Source organism: Panthera tigris, chromosome B1, assembly GCF_018350195.1.
Source record: "Panthera tigris isolate Pti1 chromosome B1, P.tigris_Pti1_mat1.1, whole genome shotgun sequence".
Lineage (NCBI taxonomy): Eukaryota > Metazoa > Chordata > Mammalia > Carnivora > Felidae > Panthera > Panthera tigris.
Window position 1 is genome coordinate 198,728,170 of NC_056663.1, and position 16,988 is coordinate 198,745,157.

The 16,988-nt window shown below is 52.7% G+C and overlaps 1 protein-coding gene across 1 annotated transcript in view; it reads right to left on the reverse strand.

Annotated features, from left to right (window-relative positions):
- Positions 1-350: 350 nt before the first annotated feature.
- EVC2 (EvC ciliary complex subunit 2) overlaps positions 351-16,988 on the reverse strand; it is a 135,828-nt gene continuing 119,190 nt past the window's right edge. Inside the window, exons 18-22 of the mRNA XM_042984798.1 lie at positions 10,234-10,448; positions 8,713-8,800; positions 6,092-6,288; positions 3,300-3,401; positions 351-1,101 (exon numbers count right to left, since the gene is read on the reverse strand). Coding sequence (XP_042840732.1) covers positions 831-1,101; positions 3,300-3,401; positions 6,092-6,288; positions 8,713-8,800; positions 10,234-10,448 — 873 coding nt within the window. The 3' untranslated portion in view covers positions 351-830. The remainder of the gene's footprint in view (positions 1,102-3,299; positions 3,402-6,091; positions 6,289-8,712; positions 8,801-10,233; positions 10,449-16,988) is intronic.

Genomic DNA, 16,988 nt, shown 5'->3' on the forward strand with positions numbered 1-16,988 from the left:
TCAAAGCTTCTGTGAAACACCAGGACCCGTGGGCAGTGTGCCCACTGAGCGAGTCCGGGGCAAGGGCGAGGATTTGGGGCCATAAAGCAAAGGAACCCCCATCCTGCTACTTACTGACTTTGTGAGCCTGCACACATCACCTCACCCTCTTCAGCCTTTGGATTTCCTCATTTGCAAAAGGTGGAAATAACTGATTCGACTTGGAGATCGTCTACCCCAGGGCTGGCATGTTTTCCGGCCGCTGGCACGATAGAGGGCAAATCTCTGCTGTTCACGACGTCCAGCCAAGACCCAAGAGGTAATTAAAATAAAGGGTTCCTACACAGAGCAAAACCAAGTTCCACCGAGAAGAGTGTTGTGTAATTTATTTTCAAGAAGAGTTCTGTGTAGTGTATTTTCAAATGTTCCCTTGATAAAAACAGAATATGTAACAAATACAAAATGCAAGAACAGAGAGCCCCCTTGGACACACAGCCCATAAGCAGCCAGGCGGTGCCGGGGTACAACCTGGGGGCTGGGGTCTCCTCCACACCCTCAGAGGGGTAGCGCCACAGTGCTCAAGGCTGGTCCTGTGTCTCGTCACGTCCCTTGTGATGCTAAGGACAGAGAACCTTCTGGAAATTCGGGAGACCAGCTTGAACTGAGTCCTTGAAAGTCGTGGATGTTGGGGGTGTTGGTCTCTTATACATGTGCAATTTCTATCTATGAGTCGTATGCTACAAATGTGTGTGGACGTGGGCATGTACACACACACACACACACACACACACACACACACCTGTGCAGGAGAAAAAAAATCTGTCTTCAGACTCCAGAGAGCTCCCTTTGGATTAGTCCAGGCCCAAGGCCCAAGTGGCCTTTTTGGCATTCAGAAAGTTCTTCTTCTTTCTCCTGGGAGGAAAATGTAGCGAGATCTCTGGCTCCTTTGGATTTCTGAATATGAAGAGCTTCTCGCCTGTGTTCAACAAATCGATGGCTTCTGCCCCTACGATGGGCACAGCGGCCACTTCTCCGACGGACTCCAGGGACAGGTGTGGCCAGCTTCCTTTTCCAGGCAATGCCGCCCTCTCTCTGAGAGGGGGACATGGCTTCCGCAATATGCTAGAGAAAGAACAGATGATCAGATGTGTTGTTTTTGGCAAGTGGCCCTCCTGAGTGTCCTGATGGAGCTCTCCCCGCCTTGGATCCTTAGGTCCTCAATCAGATGTCATTTAATTAATTAAGTAATTTAAAAAGTTTTATTTATGTATTTGAGAGAGAGAGACACACACACACATGCACAAGTGGGGTAGGGAGGGGCAGAGAGAGAGAGGGAGAGACACAATCCCAAGCAGGCTCCATGCTGCCAGTGCAGGGCCCGATGCACGAACCGTGAGATCATGACCTGAGCCGAAGTCAGGCGCTTAACCGACTGAGTGCCCCCCGATCCGGTGTCATTTCAATGGAAGACTTTCTCCCTGTGATCACGAGACTGCCCCTGAAATTAGCCGAAGCCCGCAGCAAGTGGCACGGCTTGCAGACGACTCTTCCTGGCTCACGACTGAACTTTGCAGGAGTTTTGTGAGCCCGCTGTTATCATGTCACTAGCTTGACATCAGCCCTGGTCAGAGTAGGGATAGCACGGAAACTGGTAAATGGCACAAGGCAGAACCCCACCCTGGCTCTCTCCCCACCAGTCAATTATTCAACATTTACCGGGACATCACGGCCCGTGAGCCTCATACCAAAAGCAAGCTGACGAGATCGGACTGCGAAGCAAGAGTCAGCAGTCAGGCAGACTGTGTCTGAAACAGGAGTTACACTTCTGGGGGGAATGTCCCATAACAGGATTGCTGGAGTCCTGTCCATGAGCAGTCCAGCCCCTAGATCCCTGGATACTCTTGACAACGGCCAGAACTACCACCTAAAGGCCACAGGGTTCTCTCCGTGCCCACGCAGGGCATGACGAGGCCATATCCCTGGGGGTCACCTCCTGGAAGTCACTGACAGGCTTGCCGGCCCTTCTGGGACAGATGTGACAGATGAGGCTCCCTTGCCTCCTGCCTTTGCAGCTGGTATGAATCTGAGCAAGGATTCCACCCAGCTCTGTGTGATCTAGTCTCTCCTCCTCCTGCCATGGCTCCCCAGTGCCTCCGGGCAGGGCAAAGGCTGGCGGAACGAGCCGGGGGAGGGGGGGGAGTATTCCCCCTGATCTGTACTCACCCCACTTACATCAATGCAGCCTGGGGGTGCCTTCACTTCCCGTCCTTATCTGGAGGAACTGATTTGCTCCTTCGTGGGGCACTTGATGTTTACACAGCTTGCATTTGGTTTTCTTGGCTTGAGCTCAAAACCCTGATCTAAGTTCTATGGGACTAAATGCTGACATCCAGACTATTAACAGTGGCTCCAGGATTTTTATCATGGACAGTTCTTGACGCTTGGCGTCGGCCCCTTTACCTCAGTCAAGAAATTACGGAAGGGACAGGCCTCAGGGTACACACTTCCCTTGGACATCGACCGTTTCCGGAGCACATACTGGGTATCGTCACTTTCTACCCTGTTATGAATCCACCTGACCTCACTCTTTCTCTAAAGCTTTTCTAGGAAGAAACACGGGACGTACTTGTTCAATTGGTGGGAGCAATCTAAAACCATCCTGCCCCCAACTGTCCTCTGACATCCAGGTGTGCGGAAACCACAGCTAAAAGAGAGAGGTGCTTGATGCTATCGAAAAATCACCGGCCTGGAAGCCTAGGGGTTAGCCAGATGGTCCCAAATCCCATGGCCACTGAGTCACTAGTTAAAATAACTACCATCGTTAAAGCGCTAATAAGTGGTAAGAGAACATTCTCTGACAGCTAGAGGCTTATCTTCAGCTCCTTAACTAAGCCCATTGAGTAAAACTTGTAGTCTTTTTTTTTTTTTTTTTAATTTTTTTTATTTTAAAAAAAAATTTTTTTTTCAACATTTTTTATTTATTTTTGGGACAGAGAGAGACAGAGCATGAACGGGGGAGGGGCAGAGAGAGAGGGAGACACAGAATCGGAAGCAGGCTCCAGGCTCCGAGCCATCAGCCCAGAGCCCGACGCGGGGCTCGAACTCACGGACCGCGAGATCGTGACCTGGCTGAAGTCGGACGCTTAACCGACTGCGCCACCCAGGCGCCCCTAAAACTTGTAGTCTTTAGGGAAGGAATGTGGGTAGCTTGGAGTCACCCTCCCCCGGGTTACTCGGGGGCCCCTGGCCTCCCGTCCTGCTCACAGGCGCAGCCGGGCGGACCCGCTGCCCAGCCCACCGGAGCAGGTGCCCAGTGTTACCTCTCCTTCCTCTCGCGGGCCCAGAGCATCTTTTCCAATCCTCCGCTTATCAGTTCTCCCCGTAGTCTGCTTTCCAGGGCTTGCCACCAGCCCTGGTGCTTCCTGAAGGCGAGAAAGGAATGTCTTACGTCATCTAGAAAAATAGGCTTCTCCAGTGACCCACGATCCCCAAAAGCGCGATGGCACGCCATCCCTCAACGTGACCTTGAGCGGACAGGAAGAACTCATTTTCACGGCTCTGTCTCTCTCTCAAGGCACGCTGATCGAGCACCTTCTCTGGGCAAGACACAATCTCTGTCCCCAGGAGGTTCCCGGTCCGGGGGTCAGAGCCGGGCAACGGGCGACATCAGTCAGGCAGGAGAAGGCTGCCGAGAGGTGGAGACACTTGAGCGGAGTCTGGGGTCCCCACAGAGGGAGCACACGGAGCGTTCGTGGAGGTATGCGTTCTCTGTGCCGACGTGTGGACTGCCCATCCCTGGAGGGCACGCTCCATGCGGAACGACTCTGTCTTCCTCACTCTCCCACAGCTACTAATGCTACAACAGCGGGCATGCTACTAATGCTCAGTAGTGTTTTACGAATATATTAAGAGAGCCACAAAGGCCCGATGGAAGCTTGGAAGGAGGGCTGCCCAGGGAGCGCTAGTGCCCAGCAGAGGACTGTGATTCTCTGCTGTAGAAAGGACATTGCAGGGTCACACAGGAGAGGGACAGGAGGGAGATGTTGGAGGGCCCTGGGCTCAGGTCAGTTCACTAAAGAACACTGTGGAGCTGAGAGTCCTCTCCGTGCTCCGCTCTGGCCAGGCTCCTGCTCTGCTTCTGCTGGTGCACACTGCCTGGCTGGGGGTGGAGACAGACCCTCTCCCATGGTGTCAGACTCGCTCTCCCGGGAGCGAACTCCTGGGCAGAGAAAATGGTCCTGTGAGGGCAGCACCCCAGAGAGCAGGTCTTTCGTACTCTCCTGGTCCTGCCCATCCCGGGACCTGGGGATTCGGCTCTACCTGGATTCTGACAGGTTCCCCCGCCACATGCCTTCTTGCTGAGATCAGTCCATCAGATTTGGTTGCTTGAAACCCAAGACCCTGAACTTGTGACCGAGCACCAGGTGCTTGGGACTCCCTTGACCTCAGAGACAGTGACAAGTGGCCTAGAGCTCCAGAACTGAGTCCAGTTGGCCACGAGGCCAGACAAAGAAATGGCAAGCTCTTGCCCCACACGCGTGGTGACGGCCGCTCTGGGTTCTCTTGCCTTGTCTATCAGCAATCGCTGTTCACCAGCCTCCCAAACTGAACTGGCTGAAGGTGCAGCCCAGTAGGGTGGCCACATTCAGGTTCAGGGTCACCTCCAATACCTGCCATCTGCATGTCCCTCCCTCTCTGTGCACTGAGAGAAACCACCCTGTGCAGTGCAGCTCTCTGACCACGCCCACACACAGCCCTGACCCGGCCCCCACCCATCCCTGGCCACACCCACATCCAGCCATGACCACGCCCACACGCAGCCCTGACCACACCCACACTCAGCACCGCCTTCACCCACTCAGCCCTGACCACACCCACTCAGGCCTGACCACGCCCACACCCACACCAGCCCTGACCACGCTCACACCTAGCCCCTAGCTGTTGGGCCCCGCTGCCCTGAGGGACTCATCTGGCCCCCCGTGGACTCACACCCCTACCCCACAGCTCCTGTCCCCACAGTCCCACCCTGCCTCTCACCCAGCCCTACTCTTCGCCCTTGGCGGTGCTTCCTCCTTTTTTTGGTTGAGATGGAGAAAAAGACACTGCCCCCTTCTTCAGGAAAATAATGTACATACACGTGGGTGAGCACTTCGGCGGACTCGGGGGTCCCGGCGGAGGAGGCTGGCTTCACCGCCCGGCGTCCAACACTCTTTCCGGGTGCGGCCGCGGCTTTTCTTGCTACCTCGTCCCCCTCAAACTCTGTTCTCCGGCGGCACCGCCGGCTGCTCCCCACACCCCCTCGCTGCACAGCCCTGCTTCCTGCCTTGCCTTCTAAAGAGCCGGTGATGCCCAGATTCACACCTGGCACCTGCTCCTGAAGGGAAGCGTCTATGCAGCGTTGTCCATAATTGAGCAAAACAGGAGTCCAAACCAAACCTCCTACGAAGGTGTTTCAAGAACTGTGGAAAGTACGAATTTTAAACTAATAAACAGCAGAGATCATAGTCTAAGTGATCACGATTGTACAGAAGGACGTCTGCACGCGGCCAAGAGAGAAGGCAGTAGGCGCCCCCGACTGTGCCATCCGGCTGCGAAGGGGGAGGTAGGTGCCACATACTGGGGTTGCTGCACACTCAGACGTACTCCGACGTGTTTCTACACACTCGCGCACACACACCCGTGCACCCACCAAACGCACTCCTAAAACCCTGCAAGGAAACTGCAAGAAAATGCTAATGGCCCTTTTCTCCAGGTATTAGAACCATGGGTATTCCTTTTCCTTCTTTTTCCTTTGATGCATTTTTTTTTACACTTTAGTGTGTGTGTGTGTGTGTGTGTGTGTGTGTGTGTGGCATTTACGGCTGGGGAAACACCTTAAGATTCTACTTGGAAAATAAGTTGGCAATGAAAATAAAAGTCTGGACGAAATACTTAGGCCTACCATGACTTCAAAAGGATTCACAGCCCCTGGTCCGGGTGTCCTTTGCTCCATGAGCGATGAAGTGCGGACCGGGAAGGTGTGTGTGTGTCCCGGGCCTGCTTCCTCCCTCCATTTGTTGCCTTCGTGGCATCTCACCCTGTTTTCCAAAAGCAGCCTGGATACCGCACTCACCCCTTCCTGCCCAGGTCGGCCTGCTCCCCACCACCATCATTCTCCGCCGAGTGGTCCGGATGCCTCTGGCTGCCCGAGTCCAGCGCGGCCAGCAGCTCGGCCGGAGAGGCCGTGGGCAGAGCCACGCTCAGGAGCCGGCGCAGCGTGCCCCCCGGCACCATCGCCAGCCTGGACAGGTACGACGCCAGTCTCAGCTCCTAGAAGGGTTAACAGGAAGCGTGCACCTCACCGCGCTGACCTTGACGAACAACACGTCCTAACGGATGACGGTCTTAGGATTTTTGTCCCAGGGAGATAAATATTTTAGCAGCTCAGTCTTGAAAATACATTCCCAGATTCACAGAGCTGTCAAGAAGAATCTATTCGGTCATCAGGACACGTCCAAAACCTCCATCTATCCTCCCAGATTCTCTCAACTCCTGCTCCGCGGCCACGGCTCTGGCCTGCAGTGGGGCCAAGTGGGAATGGTCCCCAATTATGCCGTGGCCCACCCCTGGATGGATGCTGCGTGAGAAGAGCCAATCTCCATAAGTCACATCCTGTCGTGCATCTTTCTTTCCAGAACTGACAAAATGCAGAGATGGAGAAGCGCTCAGTGGTCGCTGGGGGTTGGGGATGGGGGGGGGGGGGGGGGGAGTGGGAGGGACAAAGGCAGGTCTTTTTCCCGAGGGAATAGTTCTGTATCTTGATTGTGGTGCCGGCTACATGGATCTACACGGGATAAAATGACACAGAACTGGACAAACACTTTGTAATTGATGTCAGTCTCCTGGTTTGATATTATATGAGTTTTGTCATATGCAGTCATGGGGGGAAACCAGTGAAATGTGGCGGGGGGGTGGTACTGGAGCTCTCTATACTATCTTGGCAATTTCCTACCAATGTAAAATTGTTTCATATCTTTTTTCTAAAGCTTATCTATTTATTCTGAGAGAGAGAGAGAGAGAGAGAAGCCAAGAGAGAGGGAGAGAGAGAATCCCAAGCAGGCTCTGTGCCGTCAGCACAGAGCCCGACTTGGGGCTCGATCTCATGAACCGCGAGATCATGATCGGAGCCAAACTCAAAAGGCGGATGCTTAGCCAACTGAGCCACCCAAGCGCCCCTAAAATTGTGTCGAAACAAAAGGTTAAAAGAGACAGAGTATGGGTTCTGCATTCTGGCAAACCCGAGCTGGCTTCCAGCCCCACTGCACAGACGGGACTATGTGTGTCCTGGAGCAATGCCTTTATTTCTCTCTGTCCTCAGCTTCCTTATCTGTAAAGTGGGTGACAGGAACCCTTATGGCAGAGGATTCTGTGAGCACAAAATGAGCCGGAGGTCCCATACTGGGGAGACGCAGACAGCAGCTCCAAACAACACTGCAGTCTGGGGGACGAAAGTCTGAGGTCGCTTCCACTGGGCTACAGTCAGGATGTCAACAGGGCCCCTGCTCAGGCTCTAGGGGGGGCCACACGTCTTCCTGCCTCTTCCAGGTTCTAGCTGCCACCCGCCCGCCTTGGCTCACAGCCTTTCCGGCATCTTCAAAGTGTGTCCCTCCAACCTCTGCTTCTGTCACTGTCACCCAGCCCTCTCTTCTCACCGTGACTGCTCCTGCCTCCCTCTTACCAGGACCCTTTCCCTCCTTCCTGCATGGATTTCTGTTGTGTATTAGAGAGTGAGCCAGCAGGGGAGGGGCCGAGAGAGAGGGAGACACTGAATCCGAACCAGGCTCCAGGCTCTGAGCTGTCAGCACGGCGGGGCTCGAGCTCACGAGCCGTGAGATCTAACCTGAGCTGAAGTCGGACGCTTAACCGGCTGAGCCACCCAGGCGCCCCTCGTACACCTTTCATTTATACGCCTTGATTTATTTTCCAGCTCCTGAGAGCAATGGACTCGATCTTTTGTGTTGACTGCCGAAATCCCAGTGTCCAGGATAGTCCCTGGTGCTTATTAGGCACACAGTGAATATTTATTCAGGAACAAAACCTCTTCAGAGGATGTCAGGGTCTTTGAAGTTAAGTGGACTCTAAGTCATGCCTTATGTGATGAAGAAAAAAATCCACTTTGTCTACAAATGGCTGTGGTCACGCTGGAGCCTCGAGGGGGTAAGGAGTTCGGTGAGGAATGCAGGTAGGGTCCCGGCCCCTCCCACAGCACAAGGAAGCCTCCCGCCTCGCTGGGTTGGAGCCCTTCGTGTCTCAGGCGGCATCCCCTTCCCAGGCCGCGTCTTGCTTTAAAGGGAATGTGAAGCAGCATGAAATGGGAAGGCTAGAGCATTTAAAGAGAGTAAAACCTGATTTCATGGCCAGCTCTGCTCCCGGTGGCGCCTGCTCTGTGCAGGTCACACTTGTGCCAGACCGAGAAGAGGAGAACAGAATGTCTGGGAGCCCTTTCAGTCTCGGAAAAGCAGCTGACCAGGGAGGTCGCGACTGCTGTCACCGCTGCTGCCACTGTGCCCGATGGGACGTCCTCGGCCTGCTGGCCCCGGGCCAGGCGCCTGTCATAAATCCATCCAGCAGTTCCCTGGGCTCCACTGTCACCCCCGCCACGCGTGCTACAGGTGAGGACACGAGCACTCGGAGGAACAGGTGACATGATGTGCTGACAAGGGCCGGCCCAGAGCATGGCTAACGGGGGCTCACCTGGCTGTACAGGGTCGTGAAGGTGTCAAACTCCATATTCTCCAGCAAATCTTCGAGCACGACGCTGTGGTCTCGCTCCTCCCTCCAGCTAGAGTGCAGACAAAATCTACGTGAGTCCACTTTAGTTAAAATGTGACCCTCGGAGAAGATCATCTAGTTATTTAAATAACGATCACAAGGGGGGCCTGTGTGGCTCAGTCTGTTGAGCGTCCGACTTCGGTTCAGGTGATGATCTCGCAGTTCATGGGTTCGAGCCCCACGTCGGGCTCTGTGCTGACAGCTCGGAGCCTGGAGCCTGCTTTGGATTCTGTGTCTGCGTCTCTCTCTGCCCCTCCCCCGCTTGCATTCTCTCTCTCTCTCTCCCCCTCTCAAAAGTAAATAAACATTTAAAAAATCATGAATCTAATCTACATTATATATTTTTAAATATCTATTAAAATAGATGGCCACAAGAGGCTAAACCTCTTCTTGCCTAGAACACTTTGCAAATAACATATTATGGAGGCCCACCAGGACAGAGGGCTCCTCAAGGGGAGAAGTTTTGTGGGAGACTTTTCTGTGGCTCTGCGGGGCCATCCGTGGTCCTACTTGGACAAGTCTTAAGGTTAGCTGTCACGCTCGAGAGAGACCAAGATCTGGGGTCCTAGCCCACCACGTTCCCTGTGTGGACATGGACCCAGAACCGTGTTGCTAGCCTGGTCCTGGCACTGGCCACAGACGCTGGTGCCACCTTTTCACGTGAGGGTCCCTCTCAGGCTTTCTGACTTCCACACGAGAACTGCACTTTGCTGTTGTGTTTATAGGCAAGCAAAATCGGATAAATTAAACTAACCCAGAATCTCGCCACCCAGGGGTCACGTCCGTTACAATTTGGTCCGTTTCCTTCTAATTAATTTCTGCGTGTGCGTTTTCATAAAGGGAATCACACTGTGTCTATAGTTTGCACCCTGGCTTTTCCACATCAACATTCTACTCATGGCGGAAAATGACGAAGCTGTTAAAAAGTTACGTTTCCCAAGAGTTCTTGGCAAAGGCCAGTGGTCTGTTAGGGAAGAAGAATGCAAAGTGCAGCCCTAACAAAGACCGGGGTTCTGTCTGTTCCAAAGCAGGATGCAAACAGTTACGTTTACCGTGAGATCGGAGTCAGGCCTGCATTCGCTGCATTGAGTCAGGGTTTGGATAATGCGCTGTGGTTACCAACGATGCTGCCGCTGGGGGAGGCTGGGGGGAAGGGCACACAGCGATTCCCCCACACTATTTCTGCCCCTTCTTGTGAGTCTATAATTATTTAAAAGTAAAAAGTTCAAAACATATGTTCAGTAAAAACTTCAATGAAACCAAGTATAAGAAGATGTCAGGGACCAAGTGAGCTAAGTTAGCAGCAGGTGTCTGAGCGCTGGAGGATGCCTGAGACGGGAGCATGACAGCCCGGGGACCGCGTCCGGCGGAGCTGGGGGGCCGGGTGCCAACCAGGCCTACAGGGGACCGACGCCACACGGCGCCACAGGGCGCTGGGCTCACCTCTGCTGCTGGTGTTCCAGTAACTTCCGGCCCTTGCCCAGGGCTTGCTGCAGGACAGCGGAGACCTGCCGATCGGAATCCGCGTCCTCGGGCTCGTTCAGAAGCCCGGGCCCGTCACCGGCCCACTGTTGCCGACTGGCCAGCGCCCGCTGCAGCTGCGCGGCCTCCTGGTTCGCCAGCCTGCCCTCCAGCTTCCTCCCCAGCTCCTGGAGCTCCTGTGTGCGCACAGAGGGGTGGCGGTGAGCACAAGGCAAGTGGGCCGGGGGTTACATCTGACCTCCCGGACCCGCGTGACCTGGCCTCCCGCGCCCGTCCGGCCGTGCAAACGGCACGAACCGACTGCGACGGGACCCCTCACGCCTCCCGGCCTTTGTGCACGCGGCTCCTGACGCCTGTGGGGCCCTCCTCTGCTTGCCTGGCCAATTCTGGGTCTCCTTTCAAGCCCTGGCTCAGGAGCACTTCTTCAGTGAAGGGCTCCTGAGGTCCCTTGGAAGATACAGACTCCCCCTCTCCTAAGGCGCCCACTCACCTCCCCTGTACGACGTGCCCGTCACAGACCGAGTGTCTGGGGCCTCTCACAATTCATGTGTTGAAGCCTTAATCCCCATGGGATGGTGTTTGGGAGTGGGGCTTTGGGGAGGCATTTGGGTTTAGACGTCGTCAAAGGTAGGGCCCCATGATGGGATCCGTGTCCTAAGAAGTGGAAGGGAGACACCGGAGCCCCTAATCTCTGCCACGTGAGGAGTCACTGAGTCTGCCGGCCAGGAAGAAAGCCCCAAGCAGCAGGTGACCGCTGGCACCTTTATCTTGGACTTCCAGCCTCCAGAACCGTGAGAAAAGTGTCTGTTGCCTCAGCCCCCAGGCTATGGTGTGTTGTTATCGGGACCAAGATGCTGCCCCGTGTCTGCAGCTGCCTGAAGTCCCTGCACCTTTCTGTACAGTGTGAACCCCAGAGGGCAGGGCGACGTCCCCACCTCCCTGACTGCAGCGCTCAGCACCGTGCCTGGCGGCTGGCACCTGCCGCTGACATACGTGGGGCATCAGCACACATCCGTCCGCCCGGGGGCGAGGCCTGCACGGGGGCACAGCACCCCAACAGGACCCACAGCGTGCTGGGCGCCGTGCTAAGTGCTTCCAGAGATTGGTCTCACTGAGTCCTATAACGGCTCTATAGAATGCATAGTCTTCTCGGCTTTTTTAATTGTTTAATTTACGTCCAAGTTAGCATATCGTGAAACAATGATTTTAGGAGTAGATTCCTTAATGCCCCTTACCCATTTAGCCCAGCCCCCCAGCCACAACCCCTCCAGCAACGCTCAGTTTGTTTTCCATGTTTATGAGTCTCTTCTGTTTTGTCCCCCTCCCTGTTTTTATATTATTTTTGTCTCCCTTCCCTTATGTTCATCTGTTTTGTCTCTTAAAGTCCTCATATGAGTGAAGTCATATGATTTTTGTCTTTCTCTGGCTAATTTCACTGAACATAATACCCTCTTGTTCCATCCACGTAGTTGCAAATGGCAAGATTCCATTCTTTTTGATTGCCGAGTAATACTCTGTTGTATATATATTCCACATTTTCTTTATCCATTCATCCATCGATGGACATTTGGGCTCTTTCCATACTTTGGCTCTTGTCGATAGCGCTGCTATAAACATGGGGGTGCATGTGCCCCTTCGAAACAGCACACCTGCATCCTTTGGATAAATACTTAGTAATGTAATTGCTGGGCCATAGGGTAGTTGTATTTTTAGTTTTTTGAGGAACCTCCATACTGTTTTCCAGAGTGGCTACACCAGCTTGCATTCCCACCAGCAGTGCAAGAGATCCTCTCTCTCCGCATCCTCGCCAACACCTGTTGTTGCCTGAGTTGTTCATGTTAGCCATTCTGACAGGTGCGAGGTGGTATCTCAGTGTGGTTTTGATCTGTACTTCCCTGATGATGAGTGATGTGGAGCATTTTTTCATGTGTCGGTTGGCCATCTGGATGTCTTTTTTGGAGAAGTGTCTATTCGTGTCTTTTGCCCATTTCTTCACTGGACTATTTGTTTTTTGGGTGTTGAGTTTGATAAGTTCTTTATAGAGTTTGGATACTAAGCCTTTATCTGATATGTCGTTTGCAAATATCTTCTCCCGTTCTGTCGGTTGCCTTTTAGTTTGGCTGATTGTTTCCTTCACTGTGCAGAAGTTTTTATCTTGATGAGGTCCCAGTAGTTCATTTGTGCTTTTGTTTCCCTTGCCTCCGGAGACGTGTCGAGTAAGAAGTTGCTGCAGCCGAGGTCAAAGGTTTTTTCCTGCTTTCTCCTTGAAGATTTTGATGGCTTCCCATCTTACATTGAGGTCTTTCATCCGTTTTGAGTTTATTTTTGTGTATGATGTAAGAAAGCGGTCCAGGTTTGTTCTTCTGCATGTCGCTGTCCAGTTTTCCCAGCACCACTTGCTGAAGAGACTGTCTTTATTCCATTGGATATCCTTTCCTGCTTTGTCAAAGATTGGTTGGCCATACGTTTGTGGGTCCATTTCTGAGTTCTCTATTCTGTTCCATTGATAGGGGGTCTGTTTTTCTGCCATAAGTAATGCATAGTCTTATTTTCCCCATTATGGACAAGGAAGTTAAGGCAGACGAGTTAAAGCAAGCTTCTGTTTCATGCAGTAATTAAGTGGCAGAGACAGAATTTGAGGCCAGGCCAGGGGAATCCAGGGTCTGTGTCCTTAATCATTGGCTAATCTGCCTCTCATTGGCCGAACAGAAGAAATCTGCATTCTTAGGCCACCAGAGTCGGATAATCTGGGAACAAGAGACTGTCTACAGCTCAGTGGGTAAGGGGCACAGGGGAGACTGGAAGGTCCCACGACTCGTAGAAGGCAGGCACCTTGAATCCGTTACTCGGCAGATAGGCCAGTGTTCTAAGTGGGGTTGGAGGGTAAGGCTGGGCTTTAGTCCTAAGGGGCCTCGGATGGCCTCCATGAGACAATGGTGGTCCATCATCTTCCTAAAGTGAGTGTCAAAGAGTCTGCCTTCCTACTGAGGAGCCAAAGTTTGCATCTAATTTTCAAAAGGTTCTCAAAGCACCCCCCCCCCCCACTTCCAGCTCAGGAATACTCAAGAACTAAGAGAGAAGAAGAAAGGGCCAGAGAGGTAAACCAAAGGCAAAGTGTGGTGAGCACTTGGGTTTTGCCCGCCAGGGCCATGGAAGACTTTGGACACTTCCGAGGAGGGTCCTCTAATGCGCGCAGGTTTCTAACTATGGCCATCCATCTCGTCGCAGCATCCCATATGGAAAGAGAAACCAGCCCAGAGCTTCCAACAGCGTTAATGAGTATCCGACAGTCTGTTGTGTCAGCACATCTGGAGCCTGGTCCCGGACCAGACTCTCACTGAGACGCCGGCCCCGGCCACCACATGGGGAAGGAAGGCTCGAACCCGCCCCTGCCTGTCTCTCCACGGCATGAGTAGAGCACAGAGAGCGCCACACGTGTTTTCCAAGACCGGGTCACAGAACGTGAATGGACTGTGTCCTAAAGGTTGTAACTGCTATTGTCCAGTTCTCCCAGAGGCCGCTCCGTCCCCCCAAACGCCTTCCGCCACCCGTCCGCCCACCTGCCACTTTGCCCAAATGGAATCCAAGGCTCGGTTCTGGGGCGGTCTTCCCTCATGCCCGCTCTCCTTACCGAAGTTGAATTGCTGAGGGCAGGGAGCACAGGGCCTGGCTGGTAGAAGGAACAACGGTCAGCATCAGCATCACTGTCTTCATTATTCATAATAGTAATAATGGCAGCAGCACGTACCCGACGCGTACATGGCCAGACGCGATTCGGTACAAGGTAGGAGGGTGCTATCACGCCATTAGAGATAAGGTGGCGGACGCACAGAGAGTATAGGAAAATCTTCCTGAAGGCACAGAGCTGCCTGGGCGCCACGCTAAGGGGTGATGTCACGTTGTTCTGACTCTGGGCCGTACCCCTCAGCTCGGTTTCTCTGGGACCCACTCCACAGGTATCTGCTGAAGGAATGGGGAGATGGATAGACAACGAGATGATAGACAGACTGACAGACACGTCCAGGCCTTTCGTTGGGCACCGGAGATCAGGAGTGCATGAGACACGGCCCCCAGACTCTGGGAACTCGCAGTCCAGTGTGGGAGACAGCTGTGCGGTTATAGGGACAGGAAGCAGACATCATCTGCTATCGCCGAGACTCAGGAGGGAGGACGTGGGAGCGCAAAGCTGAAAGAGACCAACTCTGCCCAAGGGAATCACGGGTGGCTTCACAGAGGAGGCAACATGTGGCTTGTCTCAGAAGATGGATAGGAGCTTGCAAAGGGGCAAAGAAGCCAGACAGAGGTGATTCAGAGGAACGGAGGCCTGAATGTCTCTCAAGTGTGCAGAAGCAACAGAAAGTCCAGAGGTTTGAAACGCGGGGTCCGTCCCCAAGTGGTGGAAATGAGGCATTTATTTATTTATTTATTTATTTATTTATTTAATAAATGTTTACTTACTTATTTTGAGAGAGAAAGAGAGAGAGAGCACGAGCAGTGGAAGGGCAGAGAGAGGCGGAGTGAGAGAGAATCCCAAGCAGGCTCCACACTGTCAGCATAGAGCCCGATTCAGAGCTCGATCCCACAACCCTGGGACCATGACCTGAGCTGAAAACCAGGAGTCAGAGGCTCAACAGACTGAGCCACCCAGGCACCCTGAGGTGAGGTTTTTAAATACAGAGCTGGGGTGGGGCTGTCAATGATCGGTTTTATGTTTCAGAGATTCCTTGGCTGCAGGGTGGAGGGGACCAGAGTAGGGAGAGGGAGGGGGGTGGAAACTGACGTGCGTACAGGAGCCGGGCTTTGCGGGAGAAGGGGTAAGCCCTACTTGCCAGCTGCTGGAGCTCGGTGAAATGATGTAACCTTCCTGAGCCTCTAGAATGGGTAGAATGTGTATAAGAGCATCATGGGGTTGGGACACCTGGGTGGCTCAGTCGGTTGAGCGTCCGACTTTGGCTCAGGTCTGCTGTCAGCACAGAGCCCGACACGGGGCTCGAACCCACAACCTTGAGATCATGACCTGAGCCGAAGTCCGATGCTTAACCAACTGAGCCACCCAGGTGCCCCAGGAAACATTTTTAAACAATGCATCATGGGATTGACAGAAGGTTCAAACACTTAACAGGATGCTTTGGACTTAACGAGAGCTCGATTAATGTGAGCGACTTACCGGTAGTGTTATTTTTCTTTTTCATGCCTAGATTCATGCCAGCAGTGAAGCTGGGCGGCAGACGTCAGAAGTGAGGGAAAGAAAACAGTTCAGGCAGAATCCGCAGACTGGGTGATTGGCAGCAAGAGGGCAGTAAGCCAGAGCATGAACAGAGGAAGACACCGGCTTCAGACTTGGAAGAAAGGAAACACAGCAATTTAAGCTACGGTGTGAACTCGGTGGGTACAGTCAGTCCGGGGTCCCATGATCTGCGCCGAGGAAGTCCGTCCTATGCAGACTTGCCCGTTCCGCCGCTTGCCTCCGTGATTCAATTATGCCTCGTGTGCGTTCCCATTTCACAAGCTAAGTCTAAATCTTCCATCCAAGGAGGTGCACCTGATACACGATACACTTTTCTTAGGACTCATTTCTTTCACAGCATTTCATGCCATGCTTTTTTTTAAGTCCCCTGAGGGTTTAACAGCTTAGAAGCCCATTCACCAGGGAAAGCGGTTTTGACAGAATGATCCACTGTGGAATGAAAGTCTAATATCTGGAGCCAAACAACAGGTTTGTCTCCCCTCCAAACGCAAATCGAGAAAACGCTGGCATCACATCCATTGCCTTACCACCAACTTCATAATTACATCATCTGACTCAGGACCCGTGGTTCCAGTTCGGGATACCCAACTCTTGCAAACACATTCAAGAATAAGGAAGCTTTGGTGCTACCCCCAAAGGCTGTGAGATAAACAGAAAATGTAAGCGTCACATCCAACCCTATGACTACAGAAATCAGGGTGGTCTCAGATAAAAAGAGCCACCGAGCATCTCAGGGCTGAGTTGACGGGCTGCCCAGGGCACCCAGAAGGAGCAGACACAATGTGAACCGAACACCAGAGGCTCTTCATATCTACTCTGCCCCTAATCGAGAGACGACCTTGACCTGCCCCTCCTCCGAAGGCTTCGCATCCTTCACCTATAATTCAGGGCCATGCCCATCACCCCTCAGCCATACTTGCTGTGGATTTTGGGTAAATACCCTGTGCAGATCCCCTCCTGTCACTAATTTGCCAAGAAGTTTTTGTCTGTTACACTGAGACGATCGTGCGAGTTTTTTCTTTTCTCCTTTAATCTGCTAATCTGGCAAACTTTGTAAATGGAGATTTTAAGGTTAAACCGAACTTCTATTCCTGGGAAAAACTGAACCTGGCCATGCTGTACTCATTATTTCATGGCTGGCTGGCCTATGTTAATTTTTGTTTACAAACTGTACATCCAAGTTTGCAAGTAAGGGTGAAGGGTTCGTTGTTCTCATACTACCCATGTCTGGTTTCGGTGTAAAGGTTGTCTGTCTGAGCTTCACAAAATGAGGAATAGTCCCTATTTTTCTAACACCAGGAATATTGTGTAGATGAGGTGGAAAAGTTTGTTGGAGCTCACCTATAAAACTATCGGGGTAGGCGTATTTTTGAGTGTCTTAGAAGACTTATTAATTACTGAATCAATTTCTTTCATGGCAATAGGATTATAAATAGACTTCTACTTGAGTCAATTTTGATGATTTACA